We start from the raw sequence: 19,064 nt of genomic DNA, 5'->3' as shown, positions 1-19,064 counted from the left end.
CCACCACTGGCCGCGCTCGCCGCCAGTCACAGCCCGGCCGCGGCGGGGCGGGACTAGTCGCCCCAGCAGTCCTCTGCGCGGAGCCGATTGGCTGCCAATCATCCCCCCCCCCCCCCCCCCCCCCCCACGGGCATGAGGTTTGGGTGAGAGGCGAGCGAGGGACAAAGGAGCCTGACGAGCCGCCAGAGCGCGCCGCGCAGGCGCAGTGAAAAGGGGGGGGGGTGTGGAAACGGGACGGGATGCGCGCAAGCGCGGCAGGGGCCGCTGGTTTTAAAGAGACAGCGGCGGGCACCGGGTGCACGCGGCGCCGCGCCCTGGCTGCCCCCTCGCCTCCCCGTTCGAACGGCGCTGTCCCGCTGCGGGAGGGCGGCCGGCTGGCTCGGGTGGAGGAACCGACCTTGGGGGTGGGTGGTGTAGGGAAGGTCGCGCCGTGCCCTGTCCGCAGAGCGCCGGGAACGGCCCGCCCGCGGGAGCCCGGCCGTTAGCTGCCTCCGGTGAGCTTGATTTCACCGCCTCTCAATAAAGCCTCCCGCGTACCCTCCGCGTCCCGTCGCGCGTCACCGGGAGCAGCGCCGGGAGCCCGCGGCCAGCCCGCTCTCCGGAGCGGGGAGCAGCCGGCGGGGCGGCCCCTCAGCCCGCCGTTCCCGGCCCCCACGCTCACAGCACCCACCCGTGGGGAGACAAAAAAGCTGGTTCCCGGCGGGGGGGTGGAGGAAGGACGGAGGAGCCTCCCAGGGGAGTGGGGCGGCCGCTGCGGAACGGTGCTCCCGTGGGATGAAGGGGGCCAGAGCTCCGGCAGGAGCGGAGCCCCGCTGGGGGGGGGGGGGGGGGCTCACGGATGGATGGGTGGGGGAGGGGGTGCCGCGAATGGGGGAGGGGAGCCCGGGGATGCGTGGGGTGCCGTGGGTGGGGGAGCGCGGCCTGGGTCGGGGAGGGCAGCACCGGGGGGTGTGAGGGGGGCGCCTGGGGGTACCGGGGGCGGGGCGCGGGCGGGCGGCCCCTCCCGGGGGCGGTGCCGTGTCCCGGGCCCCCGCGGAAGCCCCGCCCGGCCGCGCTGTCACTCACCGCCCCGGGGAGACGCTCCAGCTCCAGGGAGGCGGCGGCAGCGCCTGGACCCGGCAGGGCGGCTGCCCCCTCGCCCCCCGCCTCCCCTCCACGCACAGGTAGAGGCGGTGGCGGCGCGGCCAGGCTGGGCCCGCCTGGGGCGGCGGCGGGGTCCGGGCCGCGCGGGGCGGCAGCGAGAGGGTTAATGGGGGGGGGAGTGGGGTGGCGAGCCCTCTCCGCGCCGCACTCCGCGGGTGGCCGCGCGGGCACCGGCGGGGTCTGGGGCCCCCCGTTCTGGCCCGCGCCGCCCGCACCGCGCCGTGCCCCGCTGGGGTGCGGCCGCTGCCTGCGCTCGGCTCCGCGCTGTATGTTCGCGCGGCCCCGCTCCGCTACGCGAATCCGTTCCGGGTTTTCCGGCCGTCCCGGCGGATCCCAGGCAGCTGCGCCGATCCCGGCCTCGTGGCTCCGCTCCGCGTTTTCGAGGCCGCCGCCTGCAAGCGAATCTCGCGAGCCCAGGCTCCGCCGCGGCCAATGGGGAAGCGTCCCTCGTCCTGCACAGCCAATGGGGCGCTGCCTCCGCCCCCCCGCGGGGCCGCGGCGCGCTGAGGGCTCCGAGCGGCGCTTCCATTTAAAGGGGCCGCGACCCGAATCCGGGCTCTGGGTAGCGCGAGCGGCGCAGCGCCGAGGAGCCAGGTGCGAGCGGCGTCGGCCAGGGGCGCCTCCCCACGGCTGCACGCGAGGCGCGGGTGGGGCTGCGGCGCGGAGTGGGGCGGCCGCCCGTGGGGCGATGGTGCTTGGCCCCGCGGGTGGGGGCGGGGCAGGCGCGTGCGGCGCGGGTCCCGGGTGGGGGGGGCGGGGCGGACCCCCTTCCTCGCCCCCACAAGGTAGGGGGCGGGTCGCGCGCCTGGCGGGAGGGGGCGGGGTCTGCCGCTCCGCGAGGGGGTGGGGCCGCTCGCCCCCCCCCCTTTCCCTCCCATCGTGGCGACCGCTGGGGGGCGCCCTTCGGGAGGGGGGGCGTGTCCCGGGGACCCCACCCCGATGCGGCACCAGCCCCGTGTCTGCTGGGGTGGGGGTGGGGGGAAGTCATAGGCCCCGCCCCCTCGCGCCCACGCGGGACGGGGGAGGCCGTGGTGCGACCCTCGCCCCTGCTGGGCGGAGCAGGCCCGGGGGTCTCCTCCTCCCCCCCCCCCCCCCAGTACGGTGGGGCAGGCTCCAGCCCGACACGCAGCCTGGGTGGCACCGGCGTGTGCGTGGGGGGCGAGGCGGGCCGCGGGGGTGGCCCCCACCCGAGTGCGGGGGGCCAGCCGTGCCCGCTGCCATAGCACTGCGGGGCTCCCGAGCTACCCCGCCCGCGGCAGCGCCCGTCCCCGCTGCGGGCAGCCCTTCGCCCGGGTGGCCGCACCCGCGCCCGGCTGCCCCCCTCGCACTCGAAGCCTGCCGTGCACCTCGCACCCTGCCCCAGCAGCCGGAGCCCTCCTCAGCTCGCCTCTCCTCCTGCTGCTTTATGCTGTTGTCACCACGCGTGGGGACCGAGTCTGCGGAGCTCACACAAAATGCAGCGGCTGGTCTGCGCCTGCCTTCCCCTTGCAGGGGTGGGGTGGCTCTGGACCAGGGCAGGGCTTGGAAGTGTCCCTGCGGCCTGGAGTGTGTGTGTGTTTGGGGGGGGTCCCTGGGCACCACCTGCGGCTCTTGAGGATCAGGCTCCATGGGGCTGAAGGCTCCATGGGGCTGAAGCTGCCCTGTGCCGCGGGAGGAGGCGAAGCCCCCGTCTTGCGGAAGCCTCGCCAGGCCAGGCCGTGTGCGAGCAGCACGGCGCCCCGGGGAGCGCCAGCACCTCCTGTGTGGTTTGCAGAGGGGGAGGCAGGACTGGCCCCAGGTGGGAGGGGGTGCACTGGTGAGGCTGGGAGCTGGCTGTGGCGTGTGTGCCTGGCGCGGGAAAAGGCCCTGGCAGTCAGACATGGTTGTGTGGGCAGAGGCAGCAGTGGACACAGTTGGTGTCAGGTGATGGTGGGGGGATAGGATGCTCAGCTGAGTGCTGGGGAACGGCTCCTGGAGTCTCTTTCTGATGAGGATGAGAGCTGCTTTGTTTGTACGCTTCCTTTCTCCTCCTGCTGTGCTTCAGCTATGGCTCTTGTTCTAGGCTGTAACTTCTCTCCCTCTTATACTGGTGCTGCATTCCCCAAGAAAACATTTAATCTACATTTTCTTGCCTAACCCTGCCTATCCTGGGATCAAAGCTGGTGATAAGAGCGTAGCTCTGTGATTATTGCCAGTCCAGCTTTACTAAAGGAATAGTCACAGCCTACAGAGCTGCTGCCTGTAATGGCCAACCTGCAGCTTACAGCCCCAGCACACATATTTGCACAATCTCTGTTCTCTCCGCACCTGATTACATCCCTCTTACTGCGAGTGCTCTTGCTTTGGAGGATGACAGTAAAGTCACACCAGATTCCTTCACAGCAAGAGGCTGAGCCCCCAGCCTTACTTTGGGAGCAAAGCCCTTTGTGTTATTTCTTTTACTGATGTTTTATGGTCAGTGCTGCTGGGGTGCATGACCCTGATGGGCACAGGTGCGCTAGCAGAAGCCTCTAGTGCAGAAGGGTTATGGTGAAAGCAATCCAAGGGGAATATGGAATAGGCTACAGCTGTGACAATGAATTTGTTAGCTTAGCAAAGGCCATGCTAGCAGGATTTCACTGGAATTGGGTTTTAATCATGGTAGAGTGTTTTAAGTGTTGACTTCTTCCTCTGTTGGTAGCACAGGTCAGGAAAGGGCAGTGCTTGAGACCATCTTCACCAGTCTGTCTGGCTATGGGCTCTGGTGGTGTCTTTTGGCCGCTTCCCGTAAGCCTGCTCTGCTGGCTCAGCCCTCAGCAGTGTAAAGAGAAATGAGTCAGTCACTAGGCTGAGTGGGACATTGGTCTGTTCAACGCAGCATTACCCAGGGCCAGTTTGTACAACTGCATGTGAGGTGAAGCATTCCAGTGCTGAGATGCCTTTTGGGGAACCTGGCGGTAGGCACCTTGCAGAGGGATCCCGGACTGTCAGTGGGGCCGAGGAGACAGCTCACCTTGCACTTCCAGTATTTTGTGGCCTCTGTAAGCCTCTTACGGGAAATGAGATGTTTTGCCCTCAAAGGTATATCCTCCCTGAAACTCTGCCCTCTTGTCTTCTCTCTCTGTGTAGTAAGGTTTATTCAAAGAGCTACAGACAGACTTAGGTTGGAAGGGCCCTCTGGAGGTCTCTGGTCCAGCTGACCTCCTGCTCACAGCAGAGCTGACATCAGGCTGCATTGTTCAGGGCTTTGTCCTCTTCAGTTTTGAGGACCTCCGGGGCCGGGCTGCAGCACTCTCCAAAGGAGAGTCACTTGCTGTGCCTGCAACTTTCATCTCCATCTGTCTGTGGCTGCTTGTGAGAGGTGTCCAAGGACTTTGCATTAGGTGGTCTGACACCCTCCTGCGGCATTTGGGCAACAGGTAGAGACCTTGGGGGCCATCTTTTTTTTGACCACTTCCAGGTCTACTGTCTGTTTCTGTCTTTTAACCAGTGTCTTAATATCATCAGGGCAGTTTCAACAGATGCTACTCAAGTATGCCATGCATCTCCATGCTTTTTTGTTGTGCTTCAGGTAGTACTCCCAAAGCTTTTTTACCCACCCGCCCGCTTCCCCTGTGTATAACACTATTTTGACAGATGTTGGTATGTGGCAAGCAGTGAGCTTTGGAAGAAATGTTGCTTATTCATGCTATAGAGACAAACCTGTACAAGCAGCAGGAGAGTTTTCTCTCTGACTTGGTCTCTGAGTGGAGTTGATTCTTGAAGCTGAATTGCTCTCCAGACATCAGGCATCGCTGCTAAGACCGCTGTCTTAACATGTGTAAACAAAGCAAGTTGCGTTAGAGTGTACCAAGACTTGTTGCTCCTTTCTCTGTTCCAAAGCCTTGACACTTAGTGCTTGGAGGGATCCTGGTCTTACAAAAAGGTGTGAGAGTATCCAAGCAGTTTAAAACTAGCTACCAGGATGGTGTTCCAGACATATGAGCATGCTCCTGTTGGTTGTCTTAGAGTTTACTACTAGTATAGAGGTGTTGCATTAGCAGCAAATAATGCTGAGATCTGAGGAATGTTGTCAAGTACCTTTGAAGTATTGCAGGGAGTCTCCCTGTAAACCTAATTCCTGACAATTCTGCAAGAAGATTTCTGAAATTTGTCCTTCCTCTTGTACTTTCTTGAAGCTGAGGTGAAGTTTCTGGAGTGCAAGCTCAACGTCTAGTTTGGTTGTTCCTGCCTTTGAGGAGTTAACAGTAAACTCATGGTGCTGTTTTGCAGCACCATCTGCTCTGTGCTGCAGGGTTTGGACTTTCTTGGTACTGTGTGACTGCTGTACTAAGTTTGAGGCCTGCACCGTAAGCTGGTGCTCCTGCTGTAGAAAAAACTAGCAGTGCTCTTGGTACCTCCTGGCTTTGGGACTGTGAGAAAACAATTGCTGGAGTCTTAAGGCTGCTAATGGTGTTCTGGGAAGGCCCTTCTTTTCCCCATTTACCAGTTCCTGCTGTGTAGACGGTTCCAGTCACACGTGAAGACTGGCCTGAAGGGGACATGATGATAGGTACTGCTGCTGTCTGCGCTCTGAGAGAACCAGTAATACATTTGGAGATGTGAAGAGACAACTGTTTGCTGAGCCCTGCCTGCAAACCACAAGCTGAAGAACTTGACCAGTGACATCTGCAGTAGCTGTAGCTGACTTGGAGAAAGTCACTGAATGCTGTCATAAGATTTCCAAAGTCACAGAGCGTTTATATATCCCTGGGTCAGTTGTTTAAGTAATCACCTATAGTGTTCATCTGGAAATAGCTGGGTTTGAGTTTGTCCAACTTTGTCTTCCAGTTTTTTGAGTCCTCATATGCATTTGTCTGTATCTCTGAAGAGTCCTCTGCTGTAGATCTTCTTACCTTGTGGTTTTTTTTTTTGAGATGGGTCATGTCTCCCCATTTCTTTTCAATGAACGAAATAGATTTATCACTGGAAGGTGTTTTCTGAACCGTGGTTGATTCTTAAAGCAGGGGGATTCTTGCATTGTTGTGTCAGGTTTTTTTTTTTTTTAAATCTGAAACATATCAACTCTTCCAGTATCTGTCATGAAAAAGCCAAGAATGAGCCAGTAATGGTCTAATGTAGTACTATGTGCAAGCAGCACTGTGCTGAATGTTGCCAATGGTCTTTGTGCCCTTTGAAGGCCAAGTTTGGGCTACCAGGTGGGAGCTCAGAGAACTCCCTCTCCAAAAACACTAATGAATAACAAAATCCTTTCTGCTCCTTTCTGGAGAATTTTGACTAGACTGAAACCTGGTACTTATCAGTGTGCTTAGTTTACTGGTGATTCTTCATAAATTAATTTGCTTTAAAATGAGTTAACCTATCTGTAATGAATGTTTGCAGTGCCTGAATCTGGAAAGCTATCAGCTGTCCACATAAACTCAAATATGCCACAGAAATGAAGTTAGCTTTTTCAGTATTTGTCACTCAAGGTATAATATTATTAACGAAGATCTGTTGACTGAAACCATGCTGGTAGGACATGATATTATTTTCTTAATGTTTTATTGATTGTGTATCAACCGCTGTTTTTGTTGAGAAATACTAGGTTGGGTGTTACTGTTTATTCTAAAATTTGGCACAAAATATAGGAACTTCCTCCAGAGCTCTGCTCAGGTCTTAGAGAACTCATAGGTAGGAATTAGCTGGAATGTTGATTTAAGTGTCTTAATTTTTGGAGTTATTAGTTAATGCTTTTCGTATTTCAAGTGATCTCTAGTAGCAAAAAAGATAAATCCTTCAGCCTTCAAAAGTCTTGCATCCATACCCATGAACAAACATCTAGGACTGGTACCCAAGCAGTTGTGGTTCCTTTGCTAGAGGAAAGCAGTAACTGTATGGCTGTGCTCTTTCATGGGCAGTAGAGATTTCTGAGGTATTCACTTAATTGTGAGGGAGTAACAGCAGTATTTTTTTCTTACTGTCTGATTTTAATTAAATGTTTGATGGTAGCTCCTCATTTTTGTAGGTAGGCCACATACTCCCTTGCTAATAGTTATATGAGGACACTGATATGTGGAAGATCTGTTCAGTTACAGCACCACTGATGTCTCTAATAAGCTAGATAAAGTCCCAGGTAGTCACTTGGTGTACTTGAGTGTTCTGGCAGAGATGTCTCACTCTGAGCTTCCAGGTCTGAGAGGAGATCCATGTGTCCCCTCTTCGGCAGTAAGAGCAGGTCGGGTCTGGTAGTCACATCACACATGTTGGATTTGGCAGTCAATGTTATGTTTTATGCCAGTCCTGCACACTCAGGGAGGACCCTCATCTGTCCCATCACTTCTTTGGAAACTCTTGCATGCTACCTAGGAAGCACTCTGCTTCAGACTGCTGTGCAGGGAACTTCGCTCCTTGAACACAATCTTCCCAGGAATATCTGTTACTGACTATTCCAGAGAGGATGGTGTGGTTTCCTAAGTAAGGGGTTTCCAAGTGTCCAATAGAGCAGTCATATCTGCAGGATTTCAGCACACTACCCGCTCTCTGTTTGGCCAAGTCATGTTCCAGAGTACTCTCCTTGCTGCCAGCCACGTGGCTGGAAAAGAGGGAAGATTTCAAGCAGACCAGTGACCAGAGCCCAGAGACTGAGCTGTGCATTAGGTGGTCCTGAAATAAAAAAGATGATGACTTGTGGTGGATCGTTTCAACATCTGCCAGAAACAATAAACGGTTTTTCTTCTGTTGGCGAAAGGTGGAAGAGACTTTACCAGAGGTAAAGTGCACATTCATTTGGCAGCTTAACTCACTGTGAAGCTCAGCAGAAAGCCCAGAGGAATCAGGAAGGCCTGGGGCAAACACATAAGCAGTGTTTCTTACCCTGCTGCAGCTAGGCAGCTCTAATTCCCTTGGGTTGAGTCTGACTTCAGAGCAACTCATGGAGCTGGAAAGCATCGTTGTCTCCTGAAGGCTGCCCTCTTCATCCTCATCGGCTGGCAGTTGGAAGCCACTGTAAAGACTTCACTGTCAGGGAAACAGAACTGCAGTGATGGACAGGGACATTCCTTGCTTTCCCACTCAAACTGCTTGTCAGCATCACTTCCTTGGGTCCAGCCTCAACTCTAATTCCAGCAGCTTTTCCAGATTCTTATAAATGCATCAAAAGTCAGCACTCATCTGCTGCTGTGTCACCTTGTCACAGAGCTCTGCTGCAACAGGTTTAAAATAAACAAAAGGAAAATACTTTGAAAAACTGAATGTTAGGATGCAGAGCATATCGCCACTGGAATTTTTGGAGACCCAAAGTGCAAACTGGTTTGGAGGGGGATTAGGCAGTCTTAACAGTGACAGTTTCAGTGCAACTCAAGCCAAGCAGTTCTTTAGCAGCTGATTACCACTTGATTGGAGGATGTGCTGAAGAACATCCTGTTAGTTATATTTCTTACAATCTCTTCCCAGGTATCCATTCTTGGTGTGACTAGGAACAGGATATTCAAATACATAGTCCTTTTGTTTGACTGACTGCACCTGTCCTTAGCTTTGCACATCCTAAGAAGAAGCTTTGAGTCATTTGCCAGAACCTGTGAGCTGTTCTGCCAGGGGGATTTGGACAGAGCTAATGAAAGTGGGCAGGACCTTGAACACACAGGACAAGTGCTGTGCTTCCAACCAGAATGTGCAAGTGAATGGTTTTACTGTGGACTCCTGGGCCTGCAGAAAGGTCTGCATTGTCGGTCCCAACCACACACCAGTAGTTTGGAGTTGACTTAATCTGCAAAATACTTGTTTTTAAGACTGTTTTGTTGGTCGGTGTTGTCATCACTAAGTTTCTCGGTCTTGTCTTGCATCATAATGCTCTTGCACCCAAAGCTTGAAAGCAATGTTAAGGTATACACTATTGAAACCAGATGGTTTTGGTCTATTTCTAGAGCACATAAGTAGCAGGGCAAGTTGACAGACTAATTGTTGCTTGCATTACCCTCTGGGAGGGAGTGCCCAAATGGATTTCTTATGCTCCAAAATTGTTCCCAGGGTCTATTTCTACCAAGAAAAGACTAGACTAGCTGAAAGTGGCAAATACTGTAGGAGTACCATCTCTGTGGTTCATTGCAGACTCATGAAAAGTGTCTGAAGGTGAATTTGAGGAGTATGTTAGTCCTGTTAAGAATACCTATAAATAAACTTTACTTATTCATCTGGGCGGCTTGACCTTTCTGCTGCTTATTGTTGTAAGGTCTGCTGTCTGTCTGTCTGGGAGGCGTTGTTTGTATTCTGAGAAGCAGAAAAAATGTGTTTGGGAGGATCATTCATCTTGGAGGATTCTCACCAGCTTCAAATCCTTAGCACCTTTCTTTCAGATGTCTTTATTTCTAATTCACTTTGTTCTTCTTTCTGTAGCCACCCTAAAATACATCTTAGGTCCTGTGTTGCTCTGGAATTGGCTTATTCTATAAGTTTTGTACCTTTTGTAACTAGAGAAAGTAAATGTAATCACCAAGGTCTTTAGTGGTGAAACTTGCTGACCATCTCTGAAGACTTTGAACTCCAGCTGTAGGGTATGATTCCCTAAACTCCTGCTTAAATGAGTTTCAGAAGTTGGGTACATTCTCTGTCCAAATATGTTCTATTTAGTACTGAGTAAACCATTGGTGAGTCAGACTTGGTTATCCTTTCAAAGGGAAGGATATAAAGGAAAAATCAATCTGCCATCACCAGTGAAATTATTTCAGGCTTCCTCCTTCATTGGTATAGATGAGTTATGCCCATAGTAAGACCCAACAGCCAGGAATACTGAATCTTCTACTTCAGGGCTTAAAACAGTGCCAAAATTAGAATTAGAATTACTCTAATGGGCGGATAGGTTGGTGCCACATCTTTTGATTGAGTGCCTTCCTTGTAGTGTCTATTTACAGCCTGTTTTGGGGATGTGATGCTACTTCAAGTCTTACTGTGCCTCACCACTTGTAGACTCCAGCTCCTTCTCCCTTTCCCTCTTCAGGTTTGTCAGCCATTATCTCTTTGGGTATAATTAATTTTTAGCTACTACTGATATAAATGCTTACTTGCCTCATCTCAAAGTCTTGCCCTTTCTGTTTTATGATAATGTTGACCATGAGGAGTTGGGCCGTAACTTTGTCCCTTTGATGTTACCTGTCAGCATCACACCTTCCTGTGCAAGTGTGCTGCCCGTGCCCTGCAAAGTCACACTGGTCTTTTTTCCTGACTCTGTATTGAATGTTAATGTCTACTTTGCTACTTATTCTGCCTCTTATGGCTGCTTTTAACATAGAATCAGAAAATGGCTTGGGTTGGAAGGGGCCTTAAAGAACATCTAGTTCCAACCCCCCTGCCCCAGGCAGGGCCCCCTTCCCCCAGCCCAGGGGGCTCCCAGCCCCGTCCAACCTGGCCTTGAACCCTTCCAGGGAGGGGGCACCCACAGCTGCTCTGGGCACCCTGGGCCAGCGCCTCACCCCCCGCACAGGGAGGGATTTCTGCCTTACATCTCATCTAAATCTGCCCTCTGTCAGTTTAAAACCATCACCCCTCATCCCATCCCCACCCCCTGACCCAGAGTGTCCCCCCCCCCTCTCCTGCCCCCCCTTTAAGCCCTGGGAGGCCGCTCGAAGGGCTCCCCGGAGCCTTCTCTTCTCCAGGCTGAACCCCCCCAACTCTCTCAGCCCGGCCCCCCAGGGGAGCTGCTCCAGCCCCCCCAGCATCTCCGTGGCCTCCTCTGGCCCCGCTCAAGCAGCTCCGGGTCCTTCTGCTGTTGGGGGCCCCCGAGCTGGCCCCAGCACTGCAGGCCCTTGCCCTTGGCCTTGTTGAACCCCATGAGGTTTGCCCGGGCCCCCCTCTCCAGCCTGCCCAGGTCCCTCTGGGTGCCATCCCTGCCCTCCCGCCTGTCCCCCACCACACAGCTCGGGGGCGTGGGTGAACTTGCTGGGGGTGCATCGATCCCACTGTCCATGGCACCAACAAAGATGTTAAGCAGCACTGGTCCCAACACCAACTCCTGAGGAACACCACTGGTTTCCACTTGGACATCAAGCCACTGACCGCAACTCTTTGAGTGTGACCATTCAGCCAATTCCTTAGCCATCCATCCTTCAAATCCACATCTCTCCAATTCAAAGACAAGGTTGTTGTGTGGGACAGTGTCAGACGCTTTGCACAAGTCCAGGTAGATGATCTCAGCTGCTCTCCCCTTACCCACCAGCGCTGTAACCCCCTCGCAGAAGGCCACCAGATTTGTCAGGCATGATTTGCCCTCAGTGAAGCCATGGTGGCTGTCACCAATCACCTCCTTATTTCCCATTTGCCCTAGCCTAGTTTCCAGGAGGATCTGTTCCATGATCTTGCCAGGCACAGAGGTGAGACTGACTGGCCCGAAGTTCCCCAGGTCTTCCTTTTTTTTCTTTTTAAAAATGAGGGGTTGTTTCCCCTTTTCTGGTCAGTGGGAACTTCACCAGACTGCCACATCTTCTCAAGCTTGGTGGACAGTGACTTAGCCACTTCATCTGCCAGTTCCCTCAGGACCTGTGGATGCATCTCATCAGGTCCCATGGACTTGTGCACCTTCAGGTTCTTTAGATGGTCTCAAACTGATCTTCTCCCACAGTGGGCAGTTCTTCCCTCTCCCAGTCCCTGCCTTTGCCTTCTGCATATTGGCTGGTGTGGCTGGAGCCCTTGCCAGTGAAGACTGGGGCCAAAAAATCACTGAGTACCTCAGCCTTCTCCATATCCCAGGTGACCAAGTCTCCCGTTTCATTCCGGAGAGGGCCCACATTTTCTCTTAACTTCCTGTTATCTCCGATGTACCTATAGAAGCTTTTCTTGTTGCCCTTGATCTCTCTGGCCAGATTTAATTCTGTCAGGGCTTTGGCCTTCCTAACCTGATCCCTGGCTTCTCAGACAGTTTCTCTGTATTCCTCCTCCCAGGCCACCTGTCCTTGCTGCCGCCCTCTCTAGGCTTCCTTTTTATGCTTGACCTTGTCCAGGAGCTTTACCTCCTTTCTTCTTGCCACTCTCAAGAATTCCACCTAGTTCTAACTTAAGTTTTTCCAATTGTTCTGTGTCTGACTATTAGCCTTCATAGTTTTGGGGCTATGTTGTAGCTGTAGTTATACTATAGCATGGTTAATATCCATCCTCTGACAAAATTTATGCATCTTGTCATCCTGTATCTTGTTCAAGGCACAGGCTACAATGCTTCAAAGGAGTTCTTTCTGCCTTTATGTTTAAGAGAAAAGATATTTTAAAAATAAAAGATATATTAACTCCATGAAAACAAGCAGGAGAGAGGAGAGACCAGATTATTTGGGTCTGAGATAGAGAGGAAGGCAGGGAAGGGGGTATTACACACCACAGAACAGCCGTGTGAGGCCTCCTGAATTGGTACTCGAGTAATTTCTAATACCCCACTGTGTCATTTAGCATCAGTACGTCTGTTTGCCATGCTGTGGTGAGATGTGTGGAGGCTGTAGAGTTCTTAAAGGTCTGCTATCCTGAACTGCTGCGTCCCACTGCTGCTGTTTGGCTTTAGAGTTCTGTAACCTCATGAGTAGATGTGATTGATCTGCTGATATCCTGCTTATGGCTAGCGGTATTATTTGGCCTTGTTTTACACCAACAGTGTTCAGAAGAGTGGACAATTCATGCGCTGTGTTAGACTACTTTTCATTAACTTGCAAGTCTCTGTCTCATTTCTAGTTGCCGTCTTCTAAATGGATTCCAGTGAATTTTCGGGATCTTTGGACCCCCTGTCCTTGCCTGACAAACCGCTTATTGGTGATCTCCCTGCTGACATGGAGTTTGGGGAAGATCTCCTGGGCTCCCAAACAGCTTCTACACAGGAAGATTCAGTTCTTCAGCCCCCTAACTGGGATCAATCCAAGCAGATGACTGCAGATGGAGACTTGGACATTCTAGTGAAAACAGACAGCCTGTCTGAACTAAACAAATCAAACAACCTCGTTCTAGATAAACCTAGTGTCTTGCATATGCTGGAGAAACCTGATGTCTTAGATGACTTGGATAAAACTGCTGACTTGATGGAGCTAGATAAATCACAGGGTTTGGATGGGCTGTATAAGGCACATCCTTCCCAGGATGTGGAGGATGGACCAGCAGACTCCTCTGCCCTTTCTAGAGAAGCCCTTGCTCTAGAAACATGGAAAGAAGGGAAAGATGTACCAAAAAATGATTCTGTGGACCTAAAGAAAAATGGTGCTGCTGCTATTCCTGCACTGTCTGATGACAACACCCCCAGATCGCCCCAACAGCCTGTTGCTGACTCCAGGGACTTCAGCAGTGCCCCTGCCATGGAAGAAATCACAGCACAGTCCTCAAGTCCGCCAATGCCCCCTCCCCAACTCAGTCTTAAACAGACAAAGAAGACGAGGTTGAAGGCACCAAGGAAAAGCTCACCCATACAGAGGGAAGGGCTGGCAGGGGAAGCAGAGGTGGAACTGAGCCTGGACAGCAGTACTGCAGCTTTGCTCCCTGAGCCCGTGGAGGAAAACCAGGCAGAGGAAGGGGATGATAGTGGGAACAGCTCACTTAAAGAAAGCATACTGAAAGTGCAGGAGGCCTCATCACCATCAGGTAAGTTGTTATCTCTGCAGAACTTAGCTTCCTTTTGCTCAGGAGGTCATGCTGCTGCACACTGCTGAAGCTGGAGTCTGTTTTCTGCTCCAACGTTTCCCATTGTCCCCTGCTATGGAAATTGTCAGTGCTACTGGTGGGAGAGATTTTGGGAAAGCATCTTCCTTACAGGGAATAATGCTCTGGAAGCTGTTCCCTTGGTGCACACACGCTCTTGCTCTGTTTTTCATAGCTTTAACTTTGATTTTCAATGCTTGTGTCAGCTAGGAGCTTCCCTGATAAAGCTGTAGCTGTGCATCAGCTTAACTCACACTCTTCATCACTGGAATTTTTGCTGGAACTGAGGGTCACCAGGAGAAGGTGTTTCCAATAGGCAAAGTTCCTCTGCCCAGGCTGGTCATCCTCAAGAGATGCTTAATCTTGGTCAGAAGCAGAGACAACTGCCCAGCCTGCCTCCGCCATTCAGGGAGGTCTCCCCCTTACAGGACTCCTCCCAAGCTGTGTGTTTGGATCTCTAACTACAGGTGGTGGGTTTGGGAGCTTTCCTGTGTCTAATCACCACCAGAACTGTGCTTGTTAGCCAGGACTGCCTGAGGCTTCATGTGCAGACTGACCCAAAGGGTGGCTGTGTTTGAAGAACACCTGCTCTTTTCTGTTGGAGAAAAGCAAGGTGTTAGATGCAATCTTCTTCTGTGCTTCTGTTCTAGGAGAAGGCCTGTCTGGGAAGGGAAGTGAACTGCCAACTGAGAAGGTGAGGAGAATGCAGACAAGTACGTATGCTGCAGGAGCATAGAGGGTGGCTGGCTGTTGTCAAACTCCATGAGGGACACTGTGTATCTCCACCCCTCTGGGAAGGAGTTTACACGTCTCCTGTGAGGGAGTGATCCCTGTGCACTGCCATTGTGCTGTGATATGGTTTCAGTGTGGCCCTGCTACCTCCGGCTGCAATGTCATTCTCATAAGCTTACTTTCCCTTCTCCCCCATCTTGCCAACTCCGGTCAGATATCCATGGAGTTATCCATTTTCAGTCTAGTTATTGGGAAAACAAATCCCAGAAGTTGGAACTCCACCACACTCTGGGATATTTATCCATGGTTGTCCTAGCAGATGGTTAGCCTAAGCATTTTCTGAATGTCTTCTAGGAGCAGAAAAGAAGTGAACGAGCCAGAAGATCAGAAACTGCCAGGCCTGAAACAGTGAACTCCTCAGAAAGCAGTGAGTAACTAGGGCTGGCCAATGCCTGTTTTCAGCCAGAGAGCAGAGCCCAGGTCTGTTGCGGGCAGGTGGTCCATGGTGTGAGTACAGTGGGAACTCTGGAGCTTCTGTGCAAACTTTCCTCTTAGACTGGACAGGTCCCTTCATCCCATGAGTCTTCATCCTGGGATACTTGCCTTGCTTTCTCAGAGCACTTAGGTTGAAGGGAGGTTTCACAGTGATGTGTGGACACCAAGCACCAATTCATAACATGAGGCTCTGGGGTTGTTCCCAGGAAATCTTCCATCTCCTCAGCCAGGAACTTTCTTCCCTTGTCTCTATGGCAGCAGGCTGTCCGAAGGAAGGTTGCATTTTTGGGATTTTCCTGCAGAAGTATGTGAAATCTCTGTTCTTTGAGATGTTGAGTGTTACCCTGCCATTCCCTAGTATTTGTGTGCTGCTCCTTCGTTGCCTGCCTGTGCTGGAGACTAGTGGTCCAGCTTGTTCCCTTTAAGGCTTACTGGTTATTGGAGCGTTTTTTGCTGTAAATGTTCACACTTTGGAATAATGCTCAATCTTGGCAAATCATGACTTCCTAGAGACGAATTGTGCTTCAACCCAGTTTTCTTAAAGACCTCCTGACTCATCTCCAATTCCAACAGAGTATTTTTTAAAGATCCCTTTATCATTCCACCCAGACAGGTACAAAGCATGTTGAGGGACTCCAGAAAGGTGACCCCAGAAAGCCCCAGCATGTGTCTCATGGCAGAGGTTTCTGTCTCAGCTCCTAATGAGGGATTTCTGTGCATCTTTCTCTGCTGCTTTGCAGTTCCAGTCTCTGACGAAGACTCTGATGCAATGGTGGATGATCCCAACGATGAGGATTTTGTTCCTTTTCGTACCCGACGCTCAACTCGCATGTCTTTACGCACTCAGATGGCTCAACGAGCTGCCCGCTCCACTGTCACCAAGATGACTTGTGCCAACTGCCGGACCCCACTGCAGAAGGGCCAAACTGCCTACCAGCGTAAAGGGCTCCCTCAGCTCTTCTGCTCCAGTTCCTGTCTCACCACCTTCTCAAAAAAACCACCTGGCAAGAAGATATGCACCTTCTGTAAAAAGTGTGTGTTCATTCCCCTTTCCTCAATGCTCCTGTGCTTGTGACCCCATTCACCTGCCCCACAGCCCTACCTGCCAGTCCCCATCCCTGTGACCGTCATCCCACACCACTCCTGCCCACTGCCAGCTGCTGCCCTACCTCTTTCTACACACACCACATATCCCATGCTCCCTACACCGCCTTCACATTATTGTCTTTCCCTGCCTGTCCTGAGGTTCAATGCCGCCTATCGCAGCCTCCTCTCAAAACAACCTCTCACATGCTCCATCTTCAGGCACCACCCCTCTGGGCCAGGACAGAAGGTGCTGTGAGACTGTTCTTGCCGACCTTTTGGAACACCACAAAGTCCAGTGCATTACAGTGTGCCATCCTGTCCCTTTGTGGCAGCACTCTTGTGTCCCAGCACTAACACATCCCCTCCTGATCCCCAGGGAGATCTGGAACACCAAGGACTCTGTGGTTGCCCAGATCGGTTCAGGTGCCTCTTTCCATGAGTTCTGTACCTCTGTCTGCCTCTCCCTCTACGAGGCCCAGCAGCACAGACCAGCACCTCAGTCTGCAGATGCCTCGGACACCAGCCGCTGCAGCGTCTGCCACAAACCTGGTGAGGTAAATAAATCCCTTTTCCTTCCCATGCCCTGGATGAGGTGCTTGTGGCCTGCAGCACTTGGCCCTGCCCAGGGCCATCACAGGACATTTGCCAGGTTCTCCCGTGACGCGAGGCCTCAGCCCCTGACTGACTTGAGCTCACTCCCAGGTCCTTCCTTGTTACTGTGAACCAGCCCCTATGGCAGCAGCAGAAAAAAAGCTTCTGTTTCTCCCTGCCCTGAAGCTCACTGCTTCCTGCCACTCCGCTCTCCCAACCACTCTGCTGACTTTTGTTGAGGGAGGCCAGCCTGAGTCCACACCAGCTTCCAATATGGCACTTGCCCAAGTTTTAGTGCAACAGCCTGTTATCCCAAGGGCTGTGGTAGCAGTGGTGTACACGCATTGGAAGGAGGCACGTGGTGGTTGCGGGGAGTGACAGCAATGATGTCTCTGCAGATCCAGCATGAGGTCAGCAATGGGAACGTGGTTCACCGCATCTGCAGTGACGCCTGCTTCACCAAGTTCCGGGCCACTAAGGGGCTAAAAACCAACTGCTGTGATAACTGTGGACTTTACATCTACAACAAGGGCTTGCCCCTGGAATACCTCTTCCATGAAGGCCAGCAAAAACGTTTCTGCAACTCTGCCTGTCTTAACAGTTATAAGAAGGTGTGTGGAGTCAGCTGCCTGGGGTGAGGGGTCTTCACGGGCACACAGCTCCTTTGCTCGGTGTGGCACAGGGCACTTTATGCAATAGCAGATGACTTGAATCCCCCTGGATTTTATTGCTGACAAAACATTTAAGAGATTGCTGTGGAGAAACTTTGAAGCAGGCAAACAGAATTTCTTAATTCTTCATTGGGGCCCATCTTGGACCCAAGCACAGGTCAGGCACTCGATAAGCTGGACTATGCAGCAACACTGGTATATGAAGTTAGCATGCACTGGCTTCTTTTGGATGTCTCCACAAAGTTTGTCTGGATATGTTCCTCTGTGGCCTGAGCAGGCTTTACTTAACTGTCTTAATGGGATTGCTAAGCTCTCTATTCCTGCCAGGGTACCCTTGAAATGAGAAGGTGGGGTGCTGAAGGCAGCCTTTTTTGCTACCACCACCTGAACCTGCAGACTGTCAGCTTGGCTCTGGCATCAGGTGTTTGCTGCAGGAGAGCTACCCTGTGGTGGACACAGTAGTGGGGTGGGGTATGAGGGTTGGACCTTGCTGGCTATGCAGATCTCTTTGGCAGCTCTGTTCTGCTCTGTGTTTGCAGAAGAACACTCGGGTCTACCCATGCATGTGGTGCAAGACGCTGTGCAAGAACTTCGACATGCTGCCCAACGTGGATCGCAGTGGCAAGATGGGCCTGTTCTGCTCCATTTGCTGCACCACCTCCCACAAAGTGAAGCAGTCGGGCTTGGTTGGTAAGAGCAGCTACATACAGGGAATCAGTCACCTCTCCACTCTTAACTCCTTCCCTGGTAATATTTATTGCTTGTGGATGAGACTGGAAAGAAGGCATGTTGCTTGTCTGGGGAGGAGTCCAGTGAGACAAGTGGAAGGAGATTTGGAAGGGGAGGAACCCTTGCAGCATATAAACATCTTAATACTGAGGGGTATTGTACATTGCTATTCTTGAGAACGCAGGAAGCAGTTGTAGTGCTGGCATTGCCCTTTCCATTACATGGAGTACCAGTGTGTCCAGGAATGGGTATGGTCTCTGGTGCAAGTATTGCAGCCTGTTTTGTCCAAATTGCTGTAGAGCTAGGGTCTCTTCCTTGAACCACTCTGCTCTCCATCCGTGTTTAAACATTTCTGTCCTAGCAGAATCTGGTGCTCTTAGTTTCCTGGTGTTCTTGTGCCTTGGTTTTTGGTAATAGCTTGATATAGACCGAGGATGAGTGAGTAGCTTGCATGACATTCTCAGAATCCAGTCCTGTGTCCTGTGCTGCTGCCCTCACCAATTGCTGTCTGTTTCATCAGGTCCCCCTAGACCCTGCAGCTTCTGCAGAAAGAGCTTATCTGAACCCTGCTATTACAACAAGACAGACCGGGTTGTCTACCAGTTCTGCAGCCCCAGCTGCTGGACCAAATTCCAGGTACTGAAATATCTTCATGCTGAGCTGGGCCGTAGAGCTCATACCTCCTTTCACACTTAGCAGAGGCTTTACCTTCCTTGAGCTCCTCAGAGAGGGTCCGTAAGGAAGTCTCTGCTGGAGCACAAGAGTTGCAGTGACTGTAGTTGCCAATAACTCAGTCTTGGTCCTAACTGCCCCTTCCTCTCTTGGGATAAGGTGGGCTGTAATTCACTTCTGTCTATCAGGTTATGCCCAGGGGAGTGCAGTGTAGAGCTGTGCTGTATGAGTGGTTTGGGATGTAGTAGCCTTACGAGGACATGAACAAAAGCACAGGTAAGCTAGCAAAGCACAGTGGGCACCTGCTAGTGGGGTAGAAAGGGACAGAGCTGCCCTCCAAGCCAGGCATCACCA

The 19,064-nt window shown here is 52.5% G+C and overlaps 1 protein-coding gene across 4 annotated transcripts in view; it reads left to right on the top strand.

Annotated features, from left to right (window-relative positions):
- The first annotated feature begins 1,074 nt into the window (after nt 1–1,074).
- The window catches only part of ZMYM3 (zinc finger MYM-type containing 3), a 34,592-nt gene continuing 16,602 nt past the window's right edge, over nt 1,075–19,064 (top strand). For 2 of the 4 annotated variants that reach the window (XM_032991845.2, XM_032991843.2), the window contains exons 1-9: nt 1,075–1,163; nt 12,784–13,677; nt 14,385–14,428; nt 14,821–14,893; nt 15,702–15,993; nt 16,424–16,601; nt 17,037–17,249; nt 17,849–17,999; nt 18,559–18,674. In XM_032991845.2, the coding sequence (XP_032847736.2) occupies nt 12,798–13,677; nt 14,385–14,428; nt 14,821–14,893; nt 15,702–15,993; nt 16,424–16,601; nt 17,037–17,249; nt 17,849–17,999; nt 18,559–18,674 (1,947 nt within the window). In that variant the 5' untranslated portion in view covers nt 1,075–1,163; nt 12,784–12,797. Of the gene's footprint in view, nt 1,164–1,681; nt 1,791–12,783; nt 13,678–14,384; nt 14,429–14,820; nt 14,894–15,701; nt 15,994–16,423; nt 16,602–17,036; nt 17,250–17,848; nt 18,000–18,558; nt 18,675–19,064 lie in introns of those variants that run through there. The other 2 variants (XM_032991844.2, XM_042807175.1) reach the window with 2 other exon arrangements.

The sequence above is a fragment of the Tyto alba genome, unplaced genomic scaffold (assembly GCF_018691265.1).
Source record: "Tyto alba isolate M040663 unplaced genomic scaffold, T.alba_DEE_v4.0 Super-Scaffold_5, whole genome shotgun sequence".
Lineage (NCBI taxonomy): Eukaryota > Metazoa > Chordata > Aves > Strigiformes > Tytonidae > Tyto > Tyto alba.
Note: the sequence above shows the minus strand (reverse complement) of the source record. Positions and strands in the feature narration are given on the sequence as shown.